The sequence below is a fragment of the Mustela nivalis genome (assembly GCF_964662115.1).
Source record: "Mustela nivalis genome assembly, chromosome: 2".
In the NCBI taxonomy this organism is placed as follows: domain Eukaryota; kingdom Metazoa; phylum Chordata; class Mammalia; order Carnivora; family Mustelidae; genus Mustela; species Mustela nivalis.
This window is the reverse complement of record NC_139021.1, coordinates 181,444,883-181,471,667: the sequence shown is the minus strand read 5'-3', so window position 1 is coordinate 181,471,667 and position 26,785 is coordinate 181,444,883. Positions and strand designations below refer to the sequence as shown.

The 26,785-nt window shown below is 43.1% G+C and overlaps 1 protein-coding gene across 3 annotated transcripts in view; it reads left to right on the top strand.

Moving 5' to 3' along the window:
- The window catches only part of ADAM12 (ADAM metallopeptidase domain 12), a 329,491-nt gene that overhangs the window by 69,102 nt on the left and 233,604 nt on the right, over positions 1-26,785 (top strand). For all 3 annotated transcript variants that reach the window (XR_014309055.1, XM_082721242.1, XM_082721243.1), the window contains exon 3: positions 20,949-21,022. Coding sequence is in view for 2 of the 3 variants with exons in the window: in XM_082721242.1 (XP_082577368.1) it covers positions 20,949-21,022 (74 nt within the window). In the remaining variant the exon portion in view is untranslated. The remainder of the gene's footprint in view (positions 1-20,948; positions 21,023-26,785) is intronic.

Here is a 26,785-nt window from a genome sequence, read left to right as displayed (position 1 = left end):
TGGTGGCCTATCTATTGGCATTCTGTTTTATCAAAAATAATTTCTGTTTTTGCTGAAACTCATTTGTCATTCTCCAAATATCATAAAAGACCAATTATTTTCTAAAAAATGCTAACTTGCAGTCTTCAGCCCAGACTTCATGAGATTGCGTGTAAAAGGAAGACAGGTCCAGAAGCACATCTGCGATCACAAGAACAAGTTAGTGGGGATTAATCTGAGCTCCCATCTTACAGAAAGATAGTCTGCAGGCTGGAGGCCGAACTTTCCAAGTTTGGCTCAGGAAAAACATGGAGAAGCAGCACAAAGAGCTTAGAATGATGAAAGCATGTGGGGTTAGAGTCTGAGGAACAATAAAAGAATTACGCCAAATGATTACCTGATTTAAGCATCAGAATTGGACGACCCTGAGAAACTCTCTGGAGAACATACTACAGACTGTTGCTTCTCTAGAGAATGTTGAAATTTTAGATAAGACCAGGATGTTTTTGTACACTACTTGTACTTGAAATTTTTCTTAAGTGGCTCAAGCTGTCCCATGGTCATGACACATGGGATCCACGTATGTTCCTTAGATTTGAAATAGATTAAGTGATTAATTCCTGGTCACAGAGTGTAAACTAGGATTAAAGAGGCACAGTATTAACTGTGCCTTGAAATTAGGAAAGACAAGAGTGTATACAAAGGGCGATATTGTCCACTTGGATGATAAGAGTGGACCCCAGTGTATTTTCATCTTCTGAGTATTTATTTCTCGGTGGAACCCACAATGGTCCCTGGCTTTCTGTTGCTCAGGATTAAAAACAAATTTTTGGTGATTGTCCGCCAATCTTCCTGCCAAATGATCACACCCTACAAGTCTTGATCTGAAATAAATACACTTTATTCTGTCTCCAAAAATCCACTCTTCCAAGTATATCAGCCACCCCACTCCTCACCCCCGTGTTCCTTTTGCCTGTCTCCAAGTTTCTGCACATTTGACTCAGAAACATGAAAGTTTTTCTTCTGCCCTCCCAGCATGCCCTGATCTTTCTTTAAATGAGAACTGAAGGCTATATCTTACAGAAAACCTCCCCCAATTAAATACACATTAATCTCTCTTCCAGTGTACTGTCATTTCTAGGGCTGAGTGAAACTACGTTCACACTGATATAGATTGAACGTAGCTATATTTTGGCAAGTTTTCTGCCATTCAAAGGTGATCTTAAAAATACATAACACATCTGTTTGCATATAGAAATAAAATAACGAGAAAGAGTGCCATGTTGTGCAGTAGGTTATTAGTACTTATTAAGCTATAGACCATCTGGTCAAATCCAGCTCTTCATGAAGAAGACTTTAATACCAGAGTTTCTTAACTGTGTCACTGTTAGCATTTTGGACAGGATAATCCTTTGCTGGGTAGGGGGCGGGGGCTGTGTTATCCTTGGTTTTGTAGGATGTTTCCCAGCGTCCCTGGTCTCTATGCACTAGACGCCAGGAGCACCCCTTACCTAGTCATGAGAGCCAAAAATGTCTCGACACGTTGCCACATGTCCCCTGGGGGCAAAATCACCCCAGGTTGATAACCAGTGATTTCAACCTACTTATGAAAAAGTCGCTTGTTTTGAATACTTGTTTTTTGTTCAGAAGATGAAAAGGGAAAGACCTGTTAACAAAAACCTCTGGGCTTCCTCAGAAGTTGGTCTTTCCATCAAGATATGGTTGCGGATGCTCATGAAATATACTAGCAATGTTCGTATGTGCACAACACTTAATCTGTGGACGTGTGGAAAGAATTATACACTCAACCTGTAGAAACTGTTACATCAGGTTATTTTTACTTGAATGTTATTTTTCTGTTGAGAATTTTATTCTCTAGTCAGGTCAGGTTTTTTTTCTCCTTCCTATTAATAAAATATGAAGTCCTTTATTAATAAGTTCTGTAGTAACTAAAATCAGGGTCTACAGTACAGATAGTGTACAAAAACATCCTGGTCTTATCTAAAATTTCTACATTCTCTGGAGAAGCAACAGTCTGTAATATGTTCTCCAGAGAGTTTCTCAGGGTCATCCAATTCTGATGCTTAAATCAAGTAATCATTTGGCGTAATTCTTTTATTGTTCCTCAGACTCTAACCCCACATGCTTTCATCATTCTAAGCAGTTTGTGCTGCTTCTCCATGTTTGTTCCTGAGCCAAACTTGGAAAGTTCGGCCTCCAGCCTGCAGACTATCTTTCTGTAAGATAAGGGCTCAGATGAAATCATCGAAGCAGTATTTCAGTCTTATAAACCTATATCTTGACCATGCATTCTATACAAACATATGGCTGATCATTGCTTTATGAAAATAATCTTTCCCTCCACGTTATTAAATTGTGATACAGAGACATGCTGAAGTCATTGTCTGAGTCAGGAGGAATAACTCGCAGCTCCAAGGTACTGAACTGGTGACTGAGAAACAGGAAGGAGCCCCACTGATAACACCAGCACTGGCCTCCTCACCTTTGTATTTTACCAGGGCACCTGTGCCAAGGTTAATCAGATGGGATGGGGTCAGGCAAGAGAAGGAGAGAAGAAGCAGTTTTCTGCCTTCCTCTCTAGGCCACCGTGGACCCTGACCTCTGCTCTCTGCCAGGGAGGTAGGACAGCAGCTGTGTATAACTGATAGGCATTAAATGGTTAGAAATCCCAGTGAAATTCTTCCAGTTAGAGAACATTGCATGCTGACATCTTAAACAGAAGATTGCACATTGCACAAATAAATTCAAAATATTTTATTCAACAAAGGCATAGGAAATAGTCAAGAGCATTAAAGGGAATAATTAGAAGATGGTGGAGAGAGTGATAGTGATACAGGGATATGAGAGAAAAAAGCTGAGTGTCGATGGCAACAAAACACGGGAGAGAAAGAATAACATGCATCAATTCCAGTTAGCATTCATAGATGTGGTATTTTTAAGTAAGAGTCAGGGCTGCTTAGTAAAAAATTTATGGCAGAGAAATAGAACCAGAGTCCAGCTCTGTCCCTTAGAAGCCTGGTGACCTTGAGCAAGTTGCTTCATCTCCCTGAGGTTTTCTTCTCCATCGATGATGTGGGCATCTTTATCTCTGTGGTCCAGTACCCTACACAGTGTGAGGCATGTATTAACACGCTTAGTAGATTTGTTGAATAAACGCATGACAACAAAAAAATAGGTGTAGCCAGAAGAAGTCTGGACTATATCTCTACTGACCAAACTTCCATGTATAAGCACGAGGACCTGGGGTCATGAAATCTGCTTCTTCCGGTTGAACAATACGTCTCTGGAAATGAAGTAGTTGAAACTGTGTAAATTCATTCATTGGGTTATATTTGCTTCCTGTCTCTTTTGTTATTGTTGTAACCTGCCTTTAACTTTCTTTTTTCTTTTATTATATTCAGTTAGCCACCATGTAGTACATCATTAGTTTTTGATGTAGTGTTCAGTGATTCATTAGTTGCATATAACAACCAGCCTTTAATTTTCATTTAAAGGTTCCCACACATTAAATTTTATCTCTTCATTTCTTTCTGCATCTCCAAGCAACTGTCAAGGGCAATTTTCCTTTTGCCTGAAGAAAAGACCTTAGTATTCCTTTAGTGCAGTCTGTTGCTTTTGACTTCTTTCAATTTTTATCTTCTGAAAATGTCTTTATTTCACTTTCAATCTTGAAGGATATTTCATGCGATGTAGAACTCTAGGTAGGAACTATTTCCTTTAAATGCTATCATATATTCCATTGTTTTCTGTGATGCCATCTGCCAATTATTTTTGTTCCTTTTAAGATACTCTATTTTTTTCTTCATTTCTGTTTTTCAGAAATCTTACTATGTTAAGTCAAGGTGTGGTTTTTCCTTTTATATAGTGCTTAGAATGCATGGTGTTATAAATCGTGGGTCTTGATGTCTTGCCAATTTTGGAAAATTCCACATTATATTTTATTCAAATATTGCTTCCACTGTGTTTTCTCCTTTCTCCTTTTCTGTGCCTCTGATTGCATGTGCATAGATCATTCACCAGATCCTATAGGTCTCCTTAGCTCTTTTCTAAATTCTTCACCCTTTGTTTCTATGCTTTAGTCCTGCATATTTTCTTCTGACCTATTTTGCACTCTATCATTTTTCTGTCTTCAGCTATGTTTAAACTACTATGGAACTTTTTCATTGAGTTGTACTTTGCAGTTGTAGAATATCCAGGAAATTCTAGTTCTCTCCTGAAAGCTTTGTTTTTTAACTTCCTGAACATATTAAACATAATCATTTTCTAAATTTTTTTCGGTGTTCCAAAATTCTTTGTTTATGCACCACATCCAATGATCCATGCAATACATGCCCTCCACAATACCCACACCAGGCTCACCCATTTTAATGTCAGTTTCTGTTGGCTCCACAACCAAATCTCCTGTAGATCAGTTTCTATTGCCTGTTGTTTCTCCTCATTTACAGTGTCCTCTTCTTGGTGTCCACTTACACCTGGTTATTTTCTGAGTGTCAGACGTTGTGTATGAGATTTGTAAAAATAGTTTGAGACACTGTTTATGGCTCACGTCTAAGCTGGGACGCTCAAGATCAGGGACTGAGCTGGTTTCAGTTTCTGTGAGGATGAGTCTACTTCTGATTCTCCCTTTCTCCTAGAGGATAGCACATAAAATCCCAACCCAAAGTCCAGAGTCTGGGGTATTTATCCATATCACCTTTTAGCAAACTCTGGTATCCAGGTTCCCATCACCCTGTGAATCTGGTGGATGTTTGTTCAAGTTTCAGACTGAATTGCCTCTTTTAATAGCTGCAGATGTCATGAGCAGAAAAATTAACCTCCACTTCTGGTATCACCATGGGCTTCCTTTTCTACCCGAGTCATGGTCCTATAATTCTTCCTTATTTTGGAAACTCTGCATTGTCTTCAAATAGAATTTTTATACGTTTTACACACCTTCTCTAGTTGTTTTCAGTGGGAGGATGAGTACAGATGATTCAGAGCATCATCACCAGAAACAGAAATTTCCCATTACCATTCCAGCAACTTAATGACTTTGTATTATCATTTCCTGTGGTTCCTGTGTCAATTTTGTAACTATTCCCCTGGGATAAACACATAGATATTTTCTGACTTTTCAATATGAACTATGCTAAGTGTCTTTCTGCTTATATCTGTGCATGCTTTTTCTGGTTATTTCATTTAGATTAGTTCTTAAGAGTAGAATTATTGAATCAAATATATGTACATTTTAAAGGAGTATTATAACTATTTCCAGATTGCTCCATGAAAGGCTGTACCAATTTACACTTGTACCAGCTGCGCATGAAAGTGCCCATTTCTTGGCACTTCACCAACACTGGAATATCATACTTTAATAAGCCTGGCACAGCCCCAGGTAGCTACCAGCTTAGGCAAAAGAGGGATGACTTTTAAAGTTCTCAATAATTTGAAACTATGGGTCAAAATTCATAAAATAAATTAATAAGTAAAATAACAAGGCCTGAAGCTAAAAAATATATATAAGTAAGTGGTTGTAGGATGGGGAATGTAATGTAAGAGCAGTTGATAGGGTAAAGAGGATGGGGAGTGCAGTGAATGAAATGTATTGTAGTCCTGAATCAAATTTATAGACCTTGACGGTAAAAATCAAGGAGGTCAAGGAATCTCACCAAACTCTAAATTAGGTGGCTTACATCTGAAATATTACAACCACGGTTGCATTTTAAGAACCTGACCCACTTGACATTCCAGAATAGAGTCGCACAATGGCGATTGGTCTATAACCATATCAGGTAGAGAACAGTGGAAGGAGCAGGGGTGTGTAGTTCCTACAAAATGTGTATTTGGGGGAAGGACCAATAATTTTGCCCAACTTTGAAAATGTAGTTTTTTTCAACAGGATATTTAAAATTAAGGAATAGGAAGTAACCTGCCAAGTATTTTATTTTCAAAATCGATTTGGCACATTTCCTGAGGATTCTCACAAACAGGAAGGGATATGAGCGGGCTGTTCTCTCCACCCACTGCCATCATGGAACCTACCTGCCAGGACTTTGAATCATTTATAGCAGACACGGTGTGTACATGCATGGTTTAACCATGGAGTGTTTGTGTTTTCACCTGTTATTCCCTGCTTTATCACTCTGGTTTCTTTTTAGCTTTTATTGTCAGATGAAAAGAGATTGGCTTGCCTTCTGTCCCCTCCACATTCCATGGTTTTGTTTTGTTTTCTTTACAAACAGCACCCTTCTGGATAGGTAGGTAGGTAGGAAAATAAATAAATAAAGCGCAAGTGGAATGGCGGTGGGAACATGTGTGTAGTTTTGTGGGGAGGAAGAGTCCCCTAGAGTTATTGAGAAGGGATTCGCTAACCTTCCTTTTCTTAGTAAATAGCTGTGACTGACCATTTGGGTGAGGTTCTTGTGAATAATTATTTTTTTCAACAATTCCAGTAGAAGAATGAAAATAAATACATCTCTTTGTGTGTTTTTGAGATAAGATGTTATGGTTTATATCAAAATGGAAACTAGATTGTAAGAACAGGAATGTTTGCTGCATTAGCAGGCAAAAATGTGTTTTTGGACGAAGGAAGCAGAAGTGTGATCAATAAGAACGGTGGCGTGGTGTCCTCCTTGTCGTGCGCCACACGGGGTGCTCCCCGGGTGCCAGCCCTGTCCAGCTGTTGACATAAACCATGCCACTTCACCCTCCCAGCTGGCGTTGTTATGACTTACAAGCAAGGAAACGAGCTCAGAGAGGCTTCACTGTGACTAAGTCATGGAGATAGTTAGTCATGGGTCTTGGATTTGACCTCAGGAATTGCGATCCGAGTTTACTTGGGGAGGTGAGGAAGCTATAATGAGAAAGTGAGTTCTGCTCAAAGGGGAAGCTTCTGGTGGGCTTAATTGGCCACTTCCCCTTGTCTTCCACTAAACACAGATTTTCTATTTATAAAAATGAGCAGGAAAGCTTTTACCTTAAACCTGATAACTGTGCAGCAATTTTTACATTTCCTTATTTCAGTGTGCCTGAGTATGATCTTGTTTTATACTTAAGAAAAATATAGACACACACCACTTTGTTTATACAAAATTTCTTCTAACTAGTAACTCCTCTGAAATCTTTTCTGAATTACTTTCTTTGAAATTATTACAAGTAAGATTTTTCAGCAGGACTTCGGGTATCCCTATATGACATTCTGTCTGTCTCTAGAAAGCAAGGGGATTCTGGCTTTCCTTGGTTAAGTCTGTGGGTCAGTCATAAATTATTCATAATTATGTGTTATATCGGTTTAGCTGAGTTATCTCTTTTTTTCTCTTTCACTTTTTGTCAGGTCAACATTACTTAGTTTTAATGCCCAGGTAAGTTGACTATTCATCCAGCTTTGGATAGTTGTTGTAAGGTAGCTGATAGTAGTGTAGCCACTCTTTCCTCTTCCCACAGGACTGGGAGGGGGCCCTGTGCACTCCTGGCTGTCCTCCCAGAGGCAGAGCCATGGCCAGCCCCAGTGATGGAAATGATAGCACTGACTGTGAACTTCATTTTCCATATCCACTTGAAGGCAGCCAGTATTGTCCTGGTAGAAATCCTACAGTTTCCACGGTGGCCCTCTCAATGCTGCCTCATTTACACTCTTATGATTTACTCTAAGATGGGCTAAGGGAGGCCCAAAGTAGATTAAGGATCTGGTGGTCATCCCTGTGTGATGTTTCCAGACTCATTCCTGGCAAGGACTAGGTTTTCTATTTTGGTTTGAAAATAGTGTGTATCAAGGATGAATTTAAATACCTCACTCTGTCAACACACTATCAACAACAAAATAGCCAATATATTCATTTGTTCAGCAAAATAAGGTATTTAATAAACTTAAGCTTTGTAGCAAGGGTCATGATCGGCTAGCAGGGCAGATAGCCTATACTTAAGACCTGTAAATATTCGATGAAGGAGTGAGTCGGCAATGCTGTTTGACGTGTTGATCAGGGTAATCAAATAAGCATTCGTTTTGTATTTTGTGTGTTCAAGAAGGCAGTGCTCGAGGCATCTCGATGGGTTGAGTTGGGTCAGGCTTCAAGGAGCTTATAGCCCTGTGAGCATAAAGCCAGTGGACAGAAACCGCTGTACCCCAGGCAGAATGTGGATGTGTAGTCTCAAGTGAAGAGAAGAGGGTTCTACCTGAGCTGCCAGGTCAGGTAGATCAGGAGCATCTCAGGAACCCTAGGGGATGGGGCAGAGTTCAGCAAGTGGAAGGGAAGGCAAGGAAAGAAAAGGCGTGCTCCTCAGCCTCTCCGTGGTTCCCACAGTTGCCCTCTTTCTGCCCTCATCCTGTCTAACTTCAGACCAGAGACTCAAGTGAACTCGAATGCCGCCGGGAGCCAGGCAGGTGCTGTGAACGAAGGAGGCCAGCCAGGCATAAGACGGTAGATTACTTCTGCCCCGTGGCCCCCGTGGCCCCCGTGGACAGACACACTAGGGCATGGCAGGCTAGGAAAACTGGCAGCTTCTCTTTAGTTTCAGCCAGTTGTCGCCACCTGATGCGCAAGCTCAGGGCTGCCATTTCCCCCCGATTCTTCCCCTCCAAGAAGCTTCATGTCCAGATTTGTCTGAGAATTCTCCTGACTGTTAGATGTTAGCAACTAACTCAAACTGACGACAATGAGTGCGCATAGTTGGGGCCAAACCATGGAGAGTTGCCGGCTGAGGGGACCACGTGAATTACCACCCTGTGAAACCACCCTTTCCTAGCCCAGCGGTGTTGAAAACATGGTGCCCACATGGGCAGAGTCAGCATCACCTGGGAACTTGCTAGAATTGCAAATGCCAGGGCTTGGTCCCTGAACTGTGGAAAAAGAAACTCTGTGATAGGCCCTGCTGTCGGTGTCAATAAGCCCTCCAGGTGGTTTTGGTGCTCACTCAGGTTTGAGAATGTTTCTTTTACATTTTTTATTGGCTGGAAAAAAAAATCCAGAGAAGAATAATATTTTATGATACATAAAATTATATGAAGTTCAGATTTTAGTTTCCATAAATAAAGTTTTACTGGCATATAGCCTTGCTTGTTCATTTACCTTTGGTTTCTGGCTGTGTCTGCATGGCAACAGCAGAGTCAAAGCTTCGAGGCAGGGACCCTGGGGCCCATGGAACTCAAAGTCTTTATTTAAAATATGGATTCCTTATTATCTGGCCCTTGCCAGAAAATGTTTGTCAGCCTGCTCCTGCACAGGGAAGAGGTGTGGAGGTGGTGGGGTTTTGGAATCCAGGTCAGGTTGGTAGGGTAGATTCCAGACCAAGGACAAGAGAGAACTCTTGAGACATTGGTGCAAATTCGTGGTGCAAAATCATGGTTTATTAAAGCACGGGGACAGGACAGGACCCGTGGGCAGAAAGAGATGCTGTCCCGGGGTTGAGAGGGGGGGCTGATTATATATTATGCGGTTGGGGGAGGTAAGGAAAAAGGGAGGTTTCAAGAAAGAACTTTCATATGCTAAAGAAGACTCACTGGATACCTGAGTCCTGGCCATTGTCAAGTTAAGATTGTTTACCCCTCCAGGAAGGCATTAACAAGAAGGTAGTTGGGAACTTCTTGGAGGAACGTTACACTCTGTCCCTTCAAGAGTCTGTAGATGGGCTGCAGGTTATAAGGACATTTAATTGTATTTACGCTCCCTTCTGGAAGCTAGGTTATTGACGGAAATGCTTTGTTCTTGGAGATTGCTGAATTTGTAAACTGAGGGAGACTCGGGTCTTGCAGGGTTGTGGTCTCTATAGGTTAACTAGTTGTTTTTCCTTTCCTTAGATTAGGGCAGCCGGAGTGCAGGAGGAATTGGGGGTGGGGAGCGGGGTTGTGGGGTGTCATCTTCTGCTTTGTCCTCAGCTTGCCTTCTGTTCCCTCATCAGAGGGAGAGTCAGGGCTGCTGAGGAAGTTCCCCAGGATGTCATAGTCAGGATGGAGGAGAGAAGTGTAATTGAGCCATGCAGTCCTAGAGCAGACAGAGAACAGTGTGGACATGGGCTGTGGAGGGGGTGGCCAGAGCAGAGCTGGGTGGGGGCCCACCAGCAAGCACAGAGTCACAGAGATGCGTTGGGGGAGGGGGGAGAAGCCCAGAGTTGGGCCACTAGTTGGACGTGGGACCAAGAGGAAGGAGGGAGTCAGAGGATGGGGTCTTCTGAGGATGATTGCAACAGCACGGGTGGGGGCATCATGGGATGCGCTCAGCAGGGGAGAGGTGAGACCAGAGTGGTTTTCTCTCTTGGACAAGACTCGTGGGGCATTTGCAACCCATCTGGGCTTAAGAGAGAGGTCGGAGCCGGGGATTTGGAATTGGGAACCTTCAAAATAGAGGACAGTCGGCCATAAGTGTCACTAGATTGACGACTGGTTGGTTTCACTAATATTTTTAACAGGATGAGAGTTGGACTCGAATTTTCCTTCAGGAAAAAAAAAAAAAAAGTGTACCAATTGAGGATCTCTTTGTCCCAGAACAGAGCTAAGTTGAGGAAAGAAAACGATATCCTCCGGAGGATAAAGTCCTGCGCGCCCAGGGAAGGGAGGCTCACATGGCAGTGCCCAGAGGCTACTTGAGTCTCTGGCTTGCTCTTCCTGCCTGCTACCACCCCAGCCCACAGCCCCGGCCCCATGGTCCTCCTCCTGACTGGGAGCAGCTTCTGCTCTATCTGACGCTTCTTTGCTCCTGCTGCTCCCACGTCCTCTTGATTCTGAGGTTCAAACACCCCAAGAATCTGTGTGACAGGCATGTGATAGGGAGATCTGGTGAGAGTCCCACTCCAGTTTTTTGTCTGAAGTTGTGAAATGCAAATTCTCCTAGATCTCTGCATGGCTTCCAGCGAGGGTTTTCATGGAGCACTTAGAGCGTGTTTTATATTAAAAAAAAAAAAATAGCAATTAGCTGTAATTCTGTTTGTAATAGAAAAACTTGTTTGCTCTGGGCTTTCGTTAGGACGCAGTGACTCTGCAGTGCCTCTGATCGATAGCAGGGTTATTTTTTAAAGGGCTTATTATATTCTGCTAATGTTTATTTGGAAGAGATTACAGTGATGCTTTATAAATGGCCCTCAGTCAACATATGAATGGGATATTCTCCCCGGAAGACAGCTTGCGTGCAAACAAACCAGCAACTTAAGCTATTAACTTCCTCTGACTGACAGTTTTGAAATGGTGTTGTAGAAAAATATGGTACATGAATGTTTCCAGACATCAAATTAGTTAGATAAATGAACTTGGAATTGAAAACCCAGCTTTCCAGTTAATAAACAGAGTGCATGTTATTCTACGGCTGTGTCTTTCAAGATGTGACAAGTCATTCCAAACAGCAGTGCTCTGTGCTGCTTTCTAATAGTATGCCCTGATATCAGTAAGCCAATCTCAGAAAGTGCTTCCTTTAGAATATTTCACCTCAAAACGAAGGGCATTCAGTGTCTTATGTGGTATCTCTGGGGGTCCTGCAGAATCTTCTGTCCCTTCTATACCTATGATCAGACAGGTGTAAGATCTTCCCAAATGGAACTAGGTCATACTGGCTTATAATTTTAGGCCCCCAATTGACGAATATATAATATTTATTTTTGAGAACTTATTAACTTAAAAAACCTTACTTAGGGCGCCTGGGTAGCTCAGTCCTTAAGCATCTACCTTCAGCTCAGGTCAGGATCCCAGGGTCCTGGGACCAAGTCCTACCTCAGGCTCCCTGCTCATTGGGGAGCCTGTTTCTCCCTCTCCTGTTCCCTCTGCTAGTGCTCTCTCTCTCTCTGTCAAATAAATCAATAAAAATAATAATTAATAATAAGAAAAAACAAATAATAAATGAAATCTAAAAAAAGAAACACCAAAAAGCCTTATTTAGATCTAAATTCAAAAGACCCAAAAGAGTTGCGATTTGGATAAATGGCAATAAACAACACATGACAGGGCATTTGTCGCAGTCGCTCTGTGAGGGAGTGGTCTCACTGTGATGGATGTCTAGCTCAGACCAGCGCTTTCCATTTATTGTCCATGATGGTTTCCCAACAGACGTTTTCCCCTTGGAATCTCATAGCGACCTCTCCCGAGTCCATCCGATTCCTGGTGCTGCTGTGACAAACGACCGCACCTTTAAGTGGCGCAGAGCAGTGCTCGGACCAGTTCTCGGGTCTGAGGATCAGAAGTCTGGTTGTGTTTATGCTTCAGATCTCGCCGGGGTGACAGCAAGTACTTCACAGGACAGCTGGTTTTGGTGGAGGCACTGGGGCAGGATCTGTTTCTGGCTCATTTGAGGTGTGGACAGAATCCTGCTCTTGGAGGCCGTAGGGCTGGGTGTCAGGGTTCTTGCTGGCTCTGAGCTGATGGCCATTCCCAGCTTCTCGAGGCCGCGGCACGTTACATCTCTCTGACCCCAGCAATGAGAGGTTCTGGGCTTTCAAGGAGCCCCATCACTGCACTGGGTCCCTCCGAGTAATCCAGGATAATCTTCCTCTTTCAGAGTCCTGCCCTTAGTCACATGAGTAAAGTCCCTTTTTCCAAGTCAGGTAACATGTTTGCAGGTTCCAGGGATGAGGACGAGGCCTCGTTATTCTGCGACTGGCCGGCGGTCCTTTGGTCTGAGTGGCAGCTTGCAGCCGGTCCGAGGGCAGATCTCCAGCCCCTGCTCCCGCCGCCCCACCGCCCCCTCATGTGTGCAGCTTCCTAGGTGGAAAAACACCATTTCTAAGATGAAATTAAATAGCTCATTTTTAATTTAAATTTATTATTCCTTTGCAATCAAAGAAAGAGAAATTGTTACCTATGTGCAAACTTCCAGAGTAGGATGCCCTTAGGAGAAGGACTCAGTGACCTTCTGCGGTGTTGGAGGTGGTTGGAGGATGCAGACGTGGAGCTGGGCCCTGGCACCCAGCCCGGGCCTTCTTCACCTGACAGTGGTCCCCATCACAGGTCCCATCGCTGGAGCTGCAGACACTGAACACTCATCAGGGGCCAGTCCCCATCGGTGGGGACGATGGACACGTGGTGCCGGGGCTGTGGATGGCTCTGTGAGCTGTTCGGGTGCAGGGCTGATGGGAAAGTCCCGTTGTAGCCACTGGCCTCCTGCCTCAGGTGTCCTGCTGTGCCGGCGCCATCAGCAGGCAGAGAGGTCAAGGATGATGTATTGTCTCCTTCAAAGAGACATGTCTGAAGGCAGAAGAGGAGAGGGGACAGCAGAGATCTGAGGACGTGGTGCTGCAACCGAGTGGGGTCCGGCGTCTGCTCAGCCCTGCTCAGAGGCGAATTGCCGTGGTTTGATCTCGCCACACTGTCACCCCATGGTTTTGTCCCCAGAGGTACCATGTCGCCACCCAGTCCTGCTCCCAGGCCGCCATGTCACTGCGCATCTGGAATATGGTCCCCACACCCGGGACAGTTAATAACCGATAAGTTATTACTGGCAAAACAAGTCTTCCTCGAATCCCTCCTTCTCGGACTTTGCTCAGCACCCACCCCCGGCCTGACATGGCTCTGATTCCTGCCTCTCCCTGCCCCGGCTCTGATGGTCGGCCTCACACCGCACAGTGACTGACACTTGATCACGTGCCCTCCTCCTCCTGCCACCCGCTCTATGCCCCTCGGCCCTGATTTGGATTCTTTATCACTAAGGTCCAAAGACACTGAGCAAGAGGAGCAGGAGGGTGCCAGGAATGAGACATTCTTGTCAGTCCCAAGTATAAATGTAAAGAATTCGGCTTCCAGGAGCCCTTTCCCCAGAGGAACGGAATGTAAGTCATAGTCAAAGCCCAGTTCCTTGTTCAGTGTACAGGGATCCTCTGTATGGCCACTTGGGCCCATGAGGGACATCAGCCTCCAGGGGTAAAGCAGGCAGCCCATGGGGGTCAGAGGAGCAGACTATAGGCTTCTGCTTGGGGATAGCCCCCACGGGGTAGGAGAGTCCTGATGTCTCTTTCATACCTTCTGAATTGACGTGTGTGGCTTTGGAGTTTCTTTGCGACCGCTCAGACTGTGATCCTTCTGCTACTTCCGATAGCCTCTGGATGATGTTTCTTAGTGCTCCTGTTCTGGGTGTTGGGGCCAGAATGTTGGAACGAGGCCAGAAAATTCCCTCCGCCTGCAAAGTTTCTGTTTTCCTAGACGATACACAGTCAACAAGTAAAATAAACACACCAATAAATGATCACAAATGAGGAAATCTAGGGTGGGTGGGAGCTGGGTGTGCAAGAGCAGAGCCCCACTAAGATGGCTGCCACTTCTCTGAGGCAGTGATGTCCAGCCTGAGACCTGGCAGTGGAACCCAGGGATGACCTCCATGCGCAGGGTCATCAAGTGGAGAGGCCTGGAAGCTGGCCGGAGCTTAGCCAGAGCCAGCTCAATGATATGCTGAAAGTCTGGTAAACAGAGGCCAGATTTTTCATGGTCTGAAGGCCATGGTTTTATTCTAAGTATGATGGGCCACTGATGAAGGTTGTTTTTCTTTTTTTTTTTTTTTTAAGATTTTATTTATTTATTTGACAGAAAGAGCAAGATCATAAGTAGACAGAGAGGCAGGCAGAGAGAGAGGGGGAAGCAGGCTCCCTGCCAAGCAGAGAGCCCGATGCAGGGCTCGATCCCAAGACCCTGAGACCATGACCTGAGCCGAGTGCAGAGGCTTAACCCACTGAGCCACCCAGGCGCCCCTGATGAAGGGTTTTTAAGAGAGAGCATTGTCACTGGGCTAGCTCTCCGCCAGAGCCAGTACTGATTTGATTTTCTCCAAATTCCTCTTTGGAATGGATGGAGGGGACATAAAATAAAAAATGAGTTTTAGATGTGTTAATTTTGAGAAACCTGCATTGTAGGGTTTTCCAGCTTGCTTTCTATTAAGGCATGTTGTCGCTGTCCTCTTAAACCTAGTAGTGAGCTCCAGGAGGGAACAGATGACCATGTCTGTTTCAGAATTAGCCACTGTCGTCAGCCAGAGCGGACGGTGCCCGGGGGACCCCGAGCCCATCATGGACAGATGCACATGGGGGATGTATGGATGAAACATGGCCATGTTTCAATGAACAAATAAGGCTTTTAAGATGTTTTGGCTAAAACATCTAGTAATGTAAAATGAAAATAAAAAAATTTTGCTGCAAATGTAAGCATTAGTGGTCACTCCAGCAGCCACAGGATAAGAACTCTGAGCGTCACACATGCTGGCGGTGGTGGGGGGGTGAGTTTTGTCATGGGAAGGCGGAAGCAGGCTGAAAATCTGTAAACCCCTCATGTCACGATAACTTAAGGAGAGTCCGTACTAAAGATAATCCAATATGCTGACCCTCAGAAACCTTAGAAATGACATTACCTATATTTCAAAAGCAGTTTTTACCTGAGATTAATATGGGCCATTCTGCATATTTTAACAAGGTGTTTGCTCAGGTCAGTTTCTGTCAGAAAAAAAATTGTCAATGACTCATGAATAAACATTATCATCATTTATGTAGTAAGTAATAGGCCCCAAGCCAGGGACACCCCATTATGGCACTGCAATGCCTTTGCCCCTTCCTGTGCTATCCTGCAGTTCATTCATTTTGCCCTCGCGCAGTTCCACAGTGGGCGCATCTTCCCGGCTGTGGAGCTGGCCGCTCGTATTAAAGTGGTAATCAAGATCGCCTCTAAATAGTCATAGCAATAAATGACTCCCTTGTGCCCCACGAATGCCACGGCTGTAGTCGGAAGCACGTATCTAGTGCTGGAGAGAGATCTAGTTATTTCAGAGTCCTTCCAATGCAGTTATCTTAATACTGTTTTTCTGCTTGAAAAATTAGATCTCTCTGAGCTTCCGGTATCAACGTCCGAGATGAGTGAGTCTGGGTCAGAACCAACCGTGATCTTTTTTTTTTTTTTTAAAGATTTTATTTATTTATTTGACAGAGAGAAATCACAAGTAGATGGAGAGGCAGGCAGAGAGAGAGAGAGGGAGGGAAGCAGGCTCCCTGCCGAGCAGAGAGCCCGATGTGGGACTCGATCCCAGGACCCTGAGATCATGACCCGAGCCGAAGGCAGCGGCTTAACCCACTGAGCCACCCAGGCGCCCCCCGACCGTGATCTTTGAGAGAGTAACCTAGAAGCCAGAGTGGGAGAGGACTCGGCGGTGGACCAACATCGTATTTTCTCTCCTGTGATTCCCTTCCTTCTGGGGGCTCACTGCCACCTTAGTTCAACTTCATGATCTGGTTCAGATTTTTTCTAAGTTGCTGAAGATGGCTGTTTTTTAAAGACAAGGAAACACCAAGGATATGGTGCTGTGTATCATTCCACCCATCAGAGAAGAAGCAGTCAGAGGCATCCCTACATCTTTGAGAAGCTACGTGTATTGACTAGAGAGATTTTGTAGCCAACATGGGTGAAATAATTTAAAGTCGAGTTTGGGGGACCCCCAATTACACAGATTAAAGGAAAGCAAGACAACATGAAAGAACTCGCAGCTAATTAATAAATCACTTTTACACATCTGCTCAGAATTCCAGTTAAGTAGAGAGTGCTGGGCAGATGGGCTGTGGTTGACCTCAGAGGGAGCGCAGGGCAACTGAAGGTCCCAGAAACGGGTGGTTGGGTCCTGGCTGCAGCCTTTCTTGGCAGAACTACCTGAGCACAGCCCCTGGGGGAGGATGCCCACATAGTTTCCTTGAGGAGTTCACAAGAGGAGGGGCCTTAGAAGAAACCAACCCTGCTGTACCTTGACCTTGGGCTTCTAGCTTCCAGAACCATGCAAAATAAATCTCTGTTCATTAAGCTACCCAACCTGTGGCATTTGGTTATGACAGCCTAGCAAACTAATGCAAGGGGCTTCTCAGATTCTGGTAATGTTTTGATTTTTCAGCTGAGTGATAGGTACTCTAATAATTATTATTTTTTAAAATTGTAGTGGGGAGCCTGGGTGGCTCAGTCAGTTAACCATCCAGCTTTTGATTTCAGCTCAGGTCATAACCTCAAGGTCATGAGATTGAGCCCCGTGTCATCAGGCTCTGCGTTCAGCAAGGAGTTGGCTTGAGATTCTCCCTCTTTCTCCCTTTGACCTTCCCTCCCATAATAAATAAATATGAAAAAAAATTCAAATTAAAATTGTAGTGATACATTTTGTACATTCTTTCTTGGGTTTACTTTCCCCAGTGAAAAAGGTGGAATGAGAATAGTGCCAAAACATTTCTGGCCTATTGATTAGCATTGAATTGACTAAGCAAATGCAGTTCTTTAAGCATTCAATAAAAGACACAGTTCCATTTAGGTAATCAATATATCATGTTTAAGAAAAGGAATGCTATATTTAACCAGCACTAGTTTATTATCTTCGATGTATAAAAATCAGTAGAAAATGGAATGAATACATGCATTTAAACTGAGCAATCTAATGTAATTAGTGGTTTTGAATGAAAATAGCTCTCTGTTCTTTTTCCCCATTGATTTCTCCTGTACCATTAAATCCCAACTAAAATACACAGATAAGATCTTTTTTTTTGCCTCCCTAGGGAAAAATGTATTTGTTTGAAAGATGTTGACTTTGGAATATTATAACAGGTCCTGGAGGGACTTCCTGTGGAATTAGCACAAAAGGTCATGTTTTGACTAGCTGAACTGGGGGCGAGAGGTACTGCAAATATTTTATCTTTATTCACTAATATAATTGCCAGGATTCTTCTTTAAAATGCGATACATGTTTCAGTATTTCAAGCAAAGACAATTTTTAATTAAAGGAAGTTATTTACACACACACATATATAAAACAAATTCAAATATGCATACATGTACATACATCAGGCACATCTTGACAAAATATCTAGACATTTATTTGTTCTAATATTTTATTGTAAACTTAATAATCCCATTTTTTTCTAAGAAATCATGGATAAGTACAAGTTGCAAACCCTGGAGAGAACATTCTATGTGTATTTGTAATTAACTCTCGGTGTCAGAAAATATAAGCAAATTTGGGCAAAAGTCCCCCTGACAGACTTGATAGCAAATCTAGGACTTATAAGCACTTCTATGCACTATATTTAAATTTAAAGACATAATGTATGTCTAATGTTGCATAGGATAGAAATAGTAATATTTGAAAAATTCAGCAAACACTCAGAAACCTATAAAATTCTTAGAAACATCAGATAGTGCCAAAATAAGTCAATTACGGTGTGTGGTTTTTACAAGATCGCTAGATGTTTGTGTCATCATTTGCTAGAATGAGTCCGTACAAAACAAGTTCTGTTTAAACCCAGAAAATACAGGTAAGAGTTTCATTTATATGGAAATTTACCAGTTTAACTCTAAAGCTTAAGTAACTCCTTAAAAAATAATATCACTCATCAATTAAAATTGAGAAGAGTTTTCTTAATGCGCACTTAAAAAAACCCACTTGGGTTTGCACCTAATTATATCCCCTGAAGGCACCGATATTTAAAATAGTCTGTTACTCAGGCAGCAGCCGAATGATGCAAATCTTAGGTCTTTATTATTGACTCCAACCAGCTCAATGAAGATGGAATTGTCTGAACTTTCTGGGAAGTAGGTAGGAATGTTGTCGCTCTACTTTGTCCGACGGGGCTGCTTCTAGCCACATCTTGCTCTTGAGTCTGAAATGTGTCCAGGGAGACTGATAAACTGATTTTTAAATTTTATTTCAATTCATTTAAATGTAAATTCATATGTGGCTAAGAGCTACCATATTCGACATCGGAAACTATCCAGATGTGCAAAGGGCAGCCATGAAAGTAAAAGAAGCAGCATGTCGCTCTGTGTGACGCTGTCCCAGTCCTGTGGCTCAAGGACACGCCTATTTTAACCTTTTCCCAAAACTCATGTGACTTCTGTTGTTAGGATTTTTGCTTAAGTTTCATTTCATTTGGACTAAGGTTGGATGTTGGAGCTCACACTCCATCTTCTCTCATAGTAACATGTGATTAGTTGATCCATAGTACAGATGAAACGCTATGTTGTAGGAAAAGTCTCTTGAACTCTTAATGCTGGAATACTGGAACACTACATATGAACATCTTATTTTCACAAGGATAAATCCGAAAGAACTTCCAGAGCAAAGGCAGGAAAACCCACACCAGCTGAGGGGGGCAGCACTGATTTCCTGCGGTGATGACTTATGAGCAGGGCTGAGCCACTGCGCGGCTCTCGGATGCAGCGCTGACCGCGGGAAGCCGGGCGCCCTTGACTTTGCGGTGCCAGCTCCACATGATGACCCAGCTCTCTTCTACTTGGCTCCTTTTAAGTCCCCAAGGAGCCTTAATTCCTGCCCTGGGCTTTGTTGGCCTTTGGCCCTCCCTTAGTTTGCATCATTTGTGAATTAACCCCTTCTTTGCCCTTCACACATCCCCTGGTCCGTCAGGTGGCACTGCCAGTCTCCTGCCTGAGTGCTGGGGGACTGTCTTGACAGGTCAGAATGAAAATGCAGCGTTGGTTTTTAAAAAATCAATTGGTTTTTTAAAAAACTGAAATTTTCAGTTCCCCTAGTGAGAACTGCCCCGTGGATACATAGAACCCTTATTTGACACATGCTGGTCTGGATAAGGAGGGGCTGGAAGTGACTGTTCCCAGATCACTAGGGGTACACAGCAGGAAAGGGGATGGGAGGTTCACAGAATACCTTGGAGTTGGCAAGTAGAGTATGGCTTGGGTAAGGACTCTAAATGATTGGGCTCAAAGGTAGGAGGGTGGCGCACATGACCACCCTGGGTTAGAGGGAAGGGAGCTTGTGTAAGGTTGTGAGTTGAGGGACATTGTCACATAGGTACATTCTCAGGGCAGGGCAAGAAACTCACTGGGATTTCCACGGCACAGCAGAAAGTGTACTTGCCCACTTCCCACTGACAGACGAGCACACATGAGCTGGGCTCCCTGGAGCTCAGAGAAGAAGGAGTATGTTGCCTTGTGAGAAGGAGAAGAGAGTGGTAGAGACATTTACCCTAGTCATTAATCCCTTCATTCACCAAATATTAATTGGGCTTCTATTACTTGTCTGATACCTTTGTGGACATAATAAGCAAGTGGACCCACAAATCAACATACTTAGTTACCACAAGTAGGAAAGAAGTTCTTCCTTCCACAAGGGGGGGAAAGGATAGGAGACTGGCAGAAAGCTTGCCTGGGAAGAGGGGTATGCAATGAGATTGAGGAGCAAGGTAAGGGTTCCCTGACTTACTGACATCAAAGCTGGTACTGAGTTAGGGGAGTCTGAGGGGAAGCATTCCAGGCAGAAGGAACAGCATGTGCAAAAAATGAGCACTACAGAGGAGCTCGGTGTGTTTGAGTTGCTGGCAAGGTCCATGTGAGTGAGGACCAGAGCCGTGTGGGCACTGCTGACCACGTTAAAGGGTTGGCATCTTATCGCTGGATACCAGTGCAGGCTCCTTATAAGCGCAGTTGGGTTGATGAAGAGGTAGTTTTGATGTTGAACTTCTGCTGCCATTGGAGAACAAATGGGAGGAAAGCAAAGGCAGATATGGAGGAACCCAGCTTAGGAGGGCGTTGCGGTATTCCCGATGCGAGGTGACTGTGCTTGGAACTGGAGTGAGGTGGTGGGGTGTACGACGTGATAGGAGCTGTGGTTTTGACAGCGACACTGCAGGACCTCCCATGGATGGAGAGGAGCTGGAGAGGGAGCACGTTTCAAGCAGGACTTCACATTTCTGACCTGAGCAGTTGGGGAAGCGAAGGGGCTATTTATAGAGACAGGAAAACTGAGGGAGGAGGTCATTGGGGAGGTGGGGGTAGTCGAAAAGGATCTCGGGGCTCTGTGGCCAAAGGAAAGGGGTACAGGCCCCATTTGTGCCATCTAGGAACGTGGTGCTTCCTCCAGACTCTGGTCCTGGTTGACCTGGTCTCCTCTACCCGGGATCTCCGAATGGTCCCAAGAAGAAAACTTATTTTTCTCTCCCTCCATCGAATATGTCTTCAGAACATTCAGATGTTGGCAAGTCGATGCGAAATGTGTTTCAGCTGATTTCTCTTATTTATCTTTCAGAATCATCCAGAAGTGTTGAATTTTCGAATACAACTGGGAAGCAAAGAACTGATCATACATCTGGAAAGAAACGAGTAAGTCACATTAATTCTTGGATACTGTGCCATGGGAGAAAGAAAGGAGCTGTGGGCTCAAAGTGCTGCGTAATCTACATTGGCATTTAGAGAAACAGAATGAAATGCACAGAGTCATAATCCCAATTTGGGCCTGAGGCTGGAATTAACTTGAAAAAAATGAAGTGGAAAATGAAGAATTTTATCACTCTAAGAAAAAGCTTTGTAAATCAGCAGGTTTTTCCTCATAGTTCTGATGTTTCTCATTTCCAGAGCCTGATTTGTCAAGGATAGAATTCAAGCATCTTCTGTTCAACTAACAGCGTTCCATAATTAGTTGACTTCTGGCAATTCCTGGCTTATATAAGGAGAAATAGCTTCAAATGAATAGAACCTCTTTTTTCCCTGAGAAATACCAAGGGTTTATTTATCTTTCAGAGCTTGTCTCCAGTGGTACAAAGTATTTATTTTATCTTTTTATTTAAAAATTTGACCTTTTTTTTTTTGGCAAAATTATATGAATTTCCAAAAATGGTATTACTTTTTTTCCTGAAGCAGATGGATATTTTTACATATTTTGTATGACTTTCCAGTAGAAAACTGTCTGCTTCAAGGCATAAGGAACACACGCCCTGTTCCTGTCATCCTTTATACCCTGGCTAGCCCCTGGGTTCCTTAGACTGAGAGGATGCAATACTCTTCTTTCTTATTAGTACCAAAAAAGATCTGTGTGCTTGTAATAAGTAATCTGTATTTAAAGATGTAAATGAAGTTACCATGTCCTGCTTGATTTGAAACAGGAGTTTCTCTCTTCTAGGTAGATAGATAAAACCTCTAGAAATTTCTAACTTCGGAACTACTGGTTCCTATTCCTCACCCATCCGTGACATGCTGACTTTTTCCTGATGTGATCTTGTAGAGAAGAGAGCATCACTGGAATGAGTTCTGCCCAAGAGAGATGTCACAAAACCTGACTGTGTCCATGTGGACAAGTCAGATCACACATGGTTTCCGCGCTTTGATTTGAGGGCCCCAAGCGAGTCCAATCGATGAGATCGTCATGGCCAGTTCTCACCTTCAGTTTCTAACACCGCAGCCAACAACAATTTTTAAAAAACAGAGAGATCCATATCAATATATACATTTAAAAAATAAGTACACTTAACATGAATATATGTAAAATAGGATAGCAGCTTGCCTCTTCCTATATCTTGTAGTTTACCCCCGACCATTAAACGGATTAAAAGCTTTTTTAAGCAATAAATGATGTGTTTTTAGCTTTCCTCATGCCTTGATAGTCTTAAAGTAGAGGTCTCGGGTGCCCGTTTTAAATGAGCAGGGACCTGAACAGAAACCTCTATGTTGCCTTTGGTATGTCTCTCTCAGCCAAGTAAATATATTCATGCTCTCTTTTTTTCTTGTTCATGTAAGAATACCATGGGGCATTTTAATTTTTGTAGACTGCTGTTTGCATGTGGTTTTGAAATATCTCAACAGACGAAACTGGATATTTCCTGAATGATCAAAAGGGACTAGGGTTTCTGGTAGAGATGCATGGCCTTGACGGCGCTTTAGGATTGCTACTGGATTCGGGCGTCCGCTCCTTTTGTCAGAGTGTTGGGGGATGTGGTAGACAGCAGGAATGATGCCAATTCCAGACCCACAGATGGTAGTCAGACAGCAGGTAGATGGATAGAAATCAACTTAACAAAAACCTTAATCTACTTGTTTCTACTCTAAAAGGAATACATGTCCAGTGCAGAAAACTGAAAATTGTAGGGGAAAAAAATCAAAGAGGCAAAAGAAAATACTTCTGTTACCAAACAACATCCTGATGAATATTTTAGTTGTGGTCCAAGGTCATGTTTTCCTTACAAGTAAGCTTTGCTTTTTTTGGTCTTCCTAGTGGATATTGGGTCTGTGCATTTGATAACCTGCTTCTTCACTTAGCTTTATACTGGACATGCTTTTCCTTATAGAAATGTAGCTCTTAGTGCCCTTCTGGTTCTCTGAGTCTCTGAAGTGGCTCAGTAGCCTCATTCCTGGTTCTTTAGAAAATGGTTTCCTGTCTACTATGGCAGATAGTATAATACACAATGACGAACAGTCATTCGACCGTGGCTCATCTGTATAAAAGATCCTTTTACAAGGTTAAAAGGTGCCTTAATTTGCTCACTTCCAATTCTGGGCCTTTCACAAAATAATCTCAAAATTAGAAAAGTCAAAAACATAAAGCTATCTCTTCTCAATTCGTTTCTCTCTTCCCAACCTCACTGTCAACCTTCATGTTAGAGATTGTATGGAGAGTGTTTGATATGATCCTACGAAGTTCCGCGGCTTTATTTGAATTATACTACTTACACCACTGTAGAGATTCTACCCTGCTAAAAATAACATTTTCATAATTAGAGCATGCCAGTATTACTATTTTAATGTTGCACTTCCCCAAAATACTTGAACATAAAATTTTTTTTGAAAAAAATTTCCTGCCTGTTCCATATGGCTTCACTTTGGAGACCATGAATACCAGAACTCCAGATGCTCATGTGCTACCAGTTCTTGAAGCTGTCAAACACAAAATATAATCCTTTGTCCAGGAAAAAGTAGAATTTTTCATTCCTATAGCTTTTGGCCCAGTGGATCCATTTAGAGAATTTATTCAAATAAAGGTATTAGAACTCAAATGTTCAAGCAAGGTGAATGTGAATATTTAACCAGCACAGTAGAGATCTTGGCTAACCAGAAGGTAACCTGTCGGTGCCCACATCATGCCTGCAGGTCCTGTGTTCAAGGATGTTCACCGCAGAATATTTTATCTAAATCGATAGGAGATTGATTAAATTATGACTTAGCCATATAGAGCCAATAGAGCTCTATTTCACAATTAAAGGAGATGATGGGGATCTTCATCACTGTGAAAAGCACTCATGATATAATCAATGTAAGCAGCATGTTAGATCATATTTTACACAACATTGAGTTTTTATTTCAAAATTATATATATATATATATGTGTGTGTGTGTGTGTGTGTGTGTGTGTGTGTGTGTATCTCTGACTAGTAAGATTATGGAAGACATTTATTCATGTTTTAGAGCAAGAAAATATTGCTATTGAGATGAGGAAAACTTTTAACACTGAAGCAAAAAAATCTGTAAAAACTTAAAAATCATTGAGAAGAAGGATATTGGAGTATTTATTATTCATAAAAAGCAAATGTGTTTTAGAAGGACCTCCACCATCTTCCAGAGGGCTAAAGAGCTCTGCCCATTGAATACTGGGTCTTTAAATATCCAGAAATCTGTTTTAATTAAAAACCTGCTTGGAGATCATAACCAAAATAAAGGTGGCCTCATTGCCTTAAATCATAGGAGCCATAATCCAAAGTTAATGGTGAAAGAGGGTCACCTAATTAACCCTGCTCAAAAACTCATCACAGACACCAATTCTTCTTGGAGCTGGACGGAATTTGTATTAAACAGTTGTTTCAGGGGCTTTCTTCTATTTGCCTCTGAGCATCCCTAATTTGTGCGAAGATCGGATGCTGTTCACTTAAAATCTGTGTTTGTATAGCCATAATTGAATGTTTAAAGAGACTCAAAGCTTCCCTGGAGAAACATTTTTCACAGTGTTGCTGTCTGCCTACGGAACTGCAGGGACCGCTTTATGACTTCCATAACTCTCCTGGGTCCCCCTGGGCTCTCAGGCCATCCCTCAAACAGGTGCTCTGTGCAATTGCATCTTTGATCAAAATGCTTTATTAGACAGGCTGGCCAGCTCAGACATCCGTTTTTCCAGTTTAGGATAATTAGAAGTGATGGCAGTAGATCACACCCCCCACATCTCTCAAACCCACCGAGCTTGCTGTTTTCCAGCCTTGGCCCATCACTGACAGAAGGCGGGGGTTGGGGGAGGTCTATGGCCCACTGAATTTATATTTGCTGGGTCTCTGCATTGGAAGAACTCAGGCGTTGGCTTTTATTCTGTCTGGGATAATTCCAGACATCTCTGAAGGGACAAATCTAATTCATATTCGCTCAATCGGTAGCAGAAAGGACATTTTAAATTGGTCAGACGTGGGCATCAGTATCTGGGGAGGTGTTTATTTGATGACATCTCTTGGAGTATGGTGATGCAGGAGGGATGATGTAGCTGGTGTAGAGATCATGCTGGCTAGGTTAGGGTTCGGCCGAGTAACCACCCGAGGATATCAGTCTCTTGTTCGTGTTGACCCAGACTGTGCTGGACAACTGGACTGAGATGCAATCATTGGCCCTAGGGCTATGTAAAAGGCCTCGTTATGGTCCACAATTTCCAGAGCCTTCTCTATAAAGACAAAAGGTGCACCGATCACACTTCTTGGCAATGCAGTGCTGGAGGGGGTGACTTGTCTGCGTCACAGGATCTGGATTAGAGAGATTTCAGCAGTCTGGATCAATGGGCCAAGACTAACAAGATGAGATTTAATGGGGATAAATGTAAAGTCCTGTGCTTGGGTTAACAGAAAATAAACGTTGTAAGCTCAGAAGGAAATTTCCTCGTATTTCTCATGAATGGGACCCACAAACTCAACATGAGCCCCTGAGGTGGTGCAGCTGCTAAGGTGACTGTCACCAGTGTGTGTGCATAAGTGCCCATGGCCCTAAACTGAAGTGGCTGGCGTCAGGCTGTGCAGTGACCCTGTCGGGCCATATCCAGAAGAGTCCCCCTGTGCTGCTGCACACACAGTCCTGGAGAGCTGCTTGCCACAGTTCTCCTTCCCGCCATTGGTCTTCCCTTCCCTCTTCCACCAACAAGAGATGCCCCTAAGGCCAGGGCCAGGGTCTCAACTTGCCCTCCACCCACTTCCCAGGATCTGGCTGGTAGTAGGCCCTCAACAAGCACTCACCATATGAGTGAATGATGGAATGATGACAGCCTGGACCAACCAGAAGTGAGTCACCAGGAAGTTGAAGGTGCATCTTGGGTGGTGTGAGACACTAATTGTTCAAGGAGAAAGCTTAACTCCAAATACAGGTTTGGAGTCAAGAAACGGGGCTTCAAAACCCGGTTTTGCTTCCGACAATAAGCTGTTTACGTTCTCTGTTTTCTCATCTGCGAGAAAGAATAGAAGTCTGTGTATAGTGAGTGCCGAAAGATTCGAGCTTGTGTTGTTTTTGATAATCAGGTTTGAATGACTCAGTGCTTTATACCCGTGGACCCAATGACATGTGTTGTTTCACCAAAGTATACCCTTGGGTTCACCAAAACTATGTCCTATTTCAAACTTCCTAAATTAGTGGAGATCAGATTATGTCTAACCTTTGCCCATGAGTCTTGAAGATGGCCAGAGTAGAATTCTGAGAAGAGCTGGAAAGGATTAGCTAATCCTCTGGGTTCCTGTTGCCACAATAGTCTTAGTTTCACAATGTTGACATCTTTAGGGATTAAAAATTTTTAAGTTTTTGTGTATAGAGTGCTATTTTTTTCCCATTTCTACTCTTGCAGAGGAATTCCAGCCTGCCTGTTAGAACCTCGAGCTTTCATTTCTCAAGTGGTTCTAATTATTGACTGAACTAGCAAGGACAAAACCACATCTCAGCAATTCTACTCTATTTCATGGTTTTGTCTCTCCACTTCCTTTATATCATCCACAAATCTCTATTACTTCAAATGATTAGTAATAAGTTAATCAGTAGTAATTCTTTAACCTTTATTCACTTAGTCATTTGTTCACGGATATTTATTTAATACCAGATACTTGTGGTTGGCGCTGGAGACAGAGAAAACAAAGTCAAGTCCTTGTC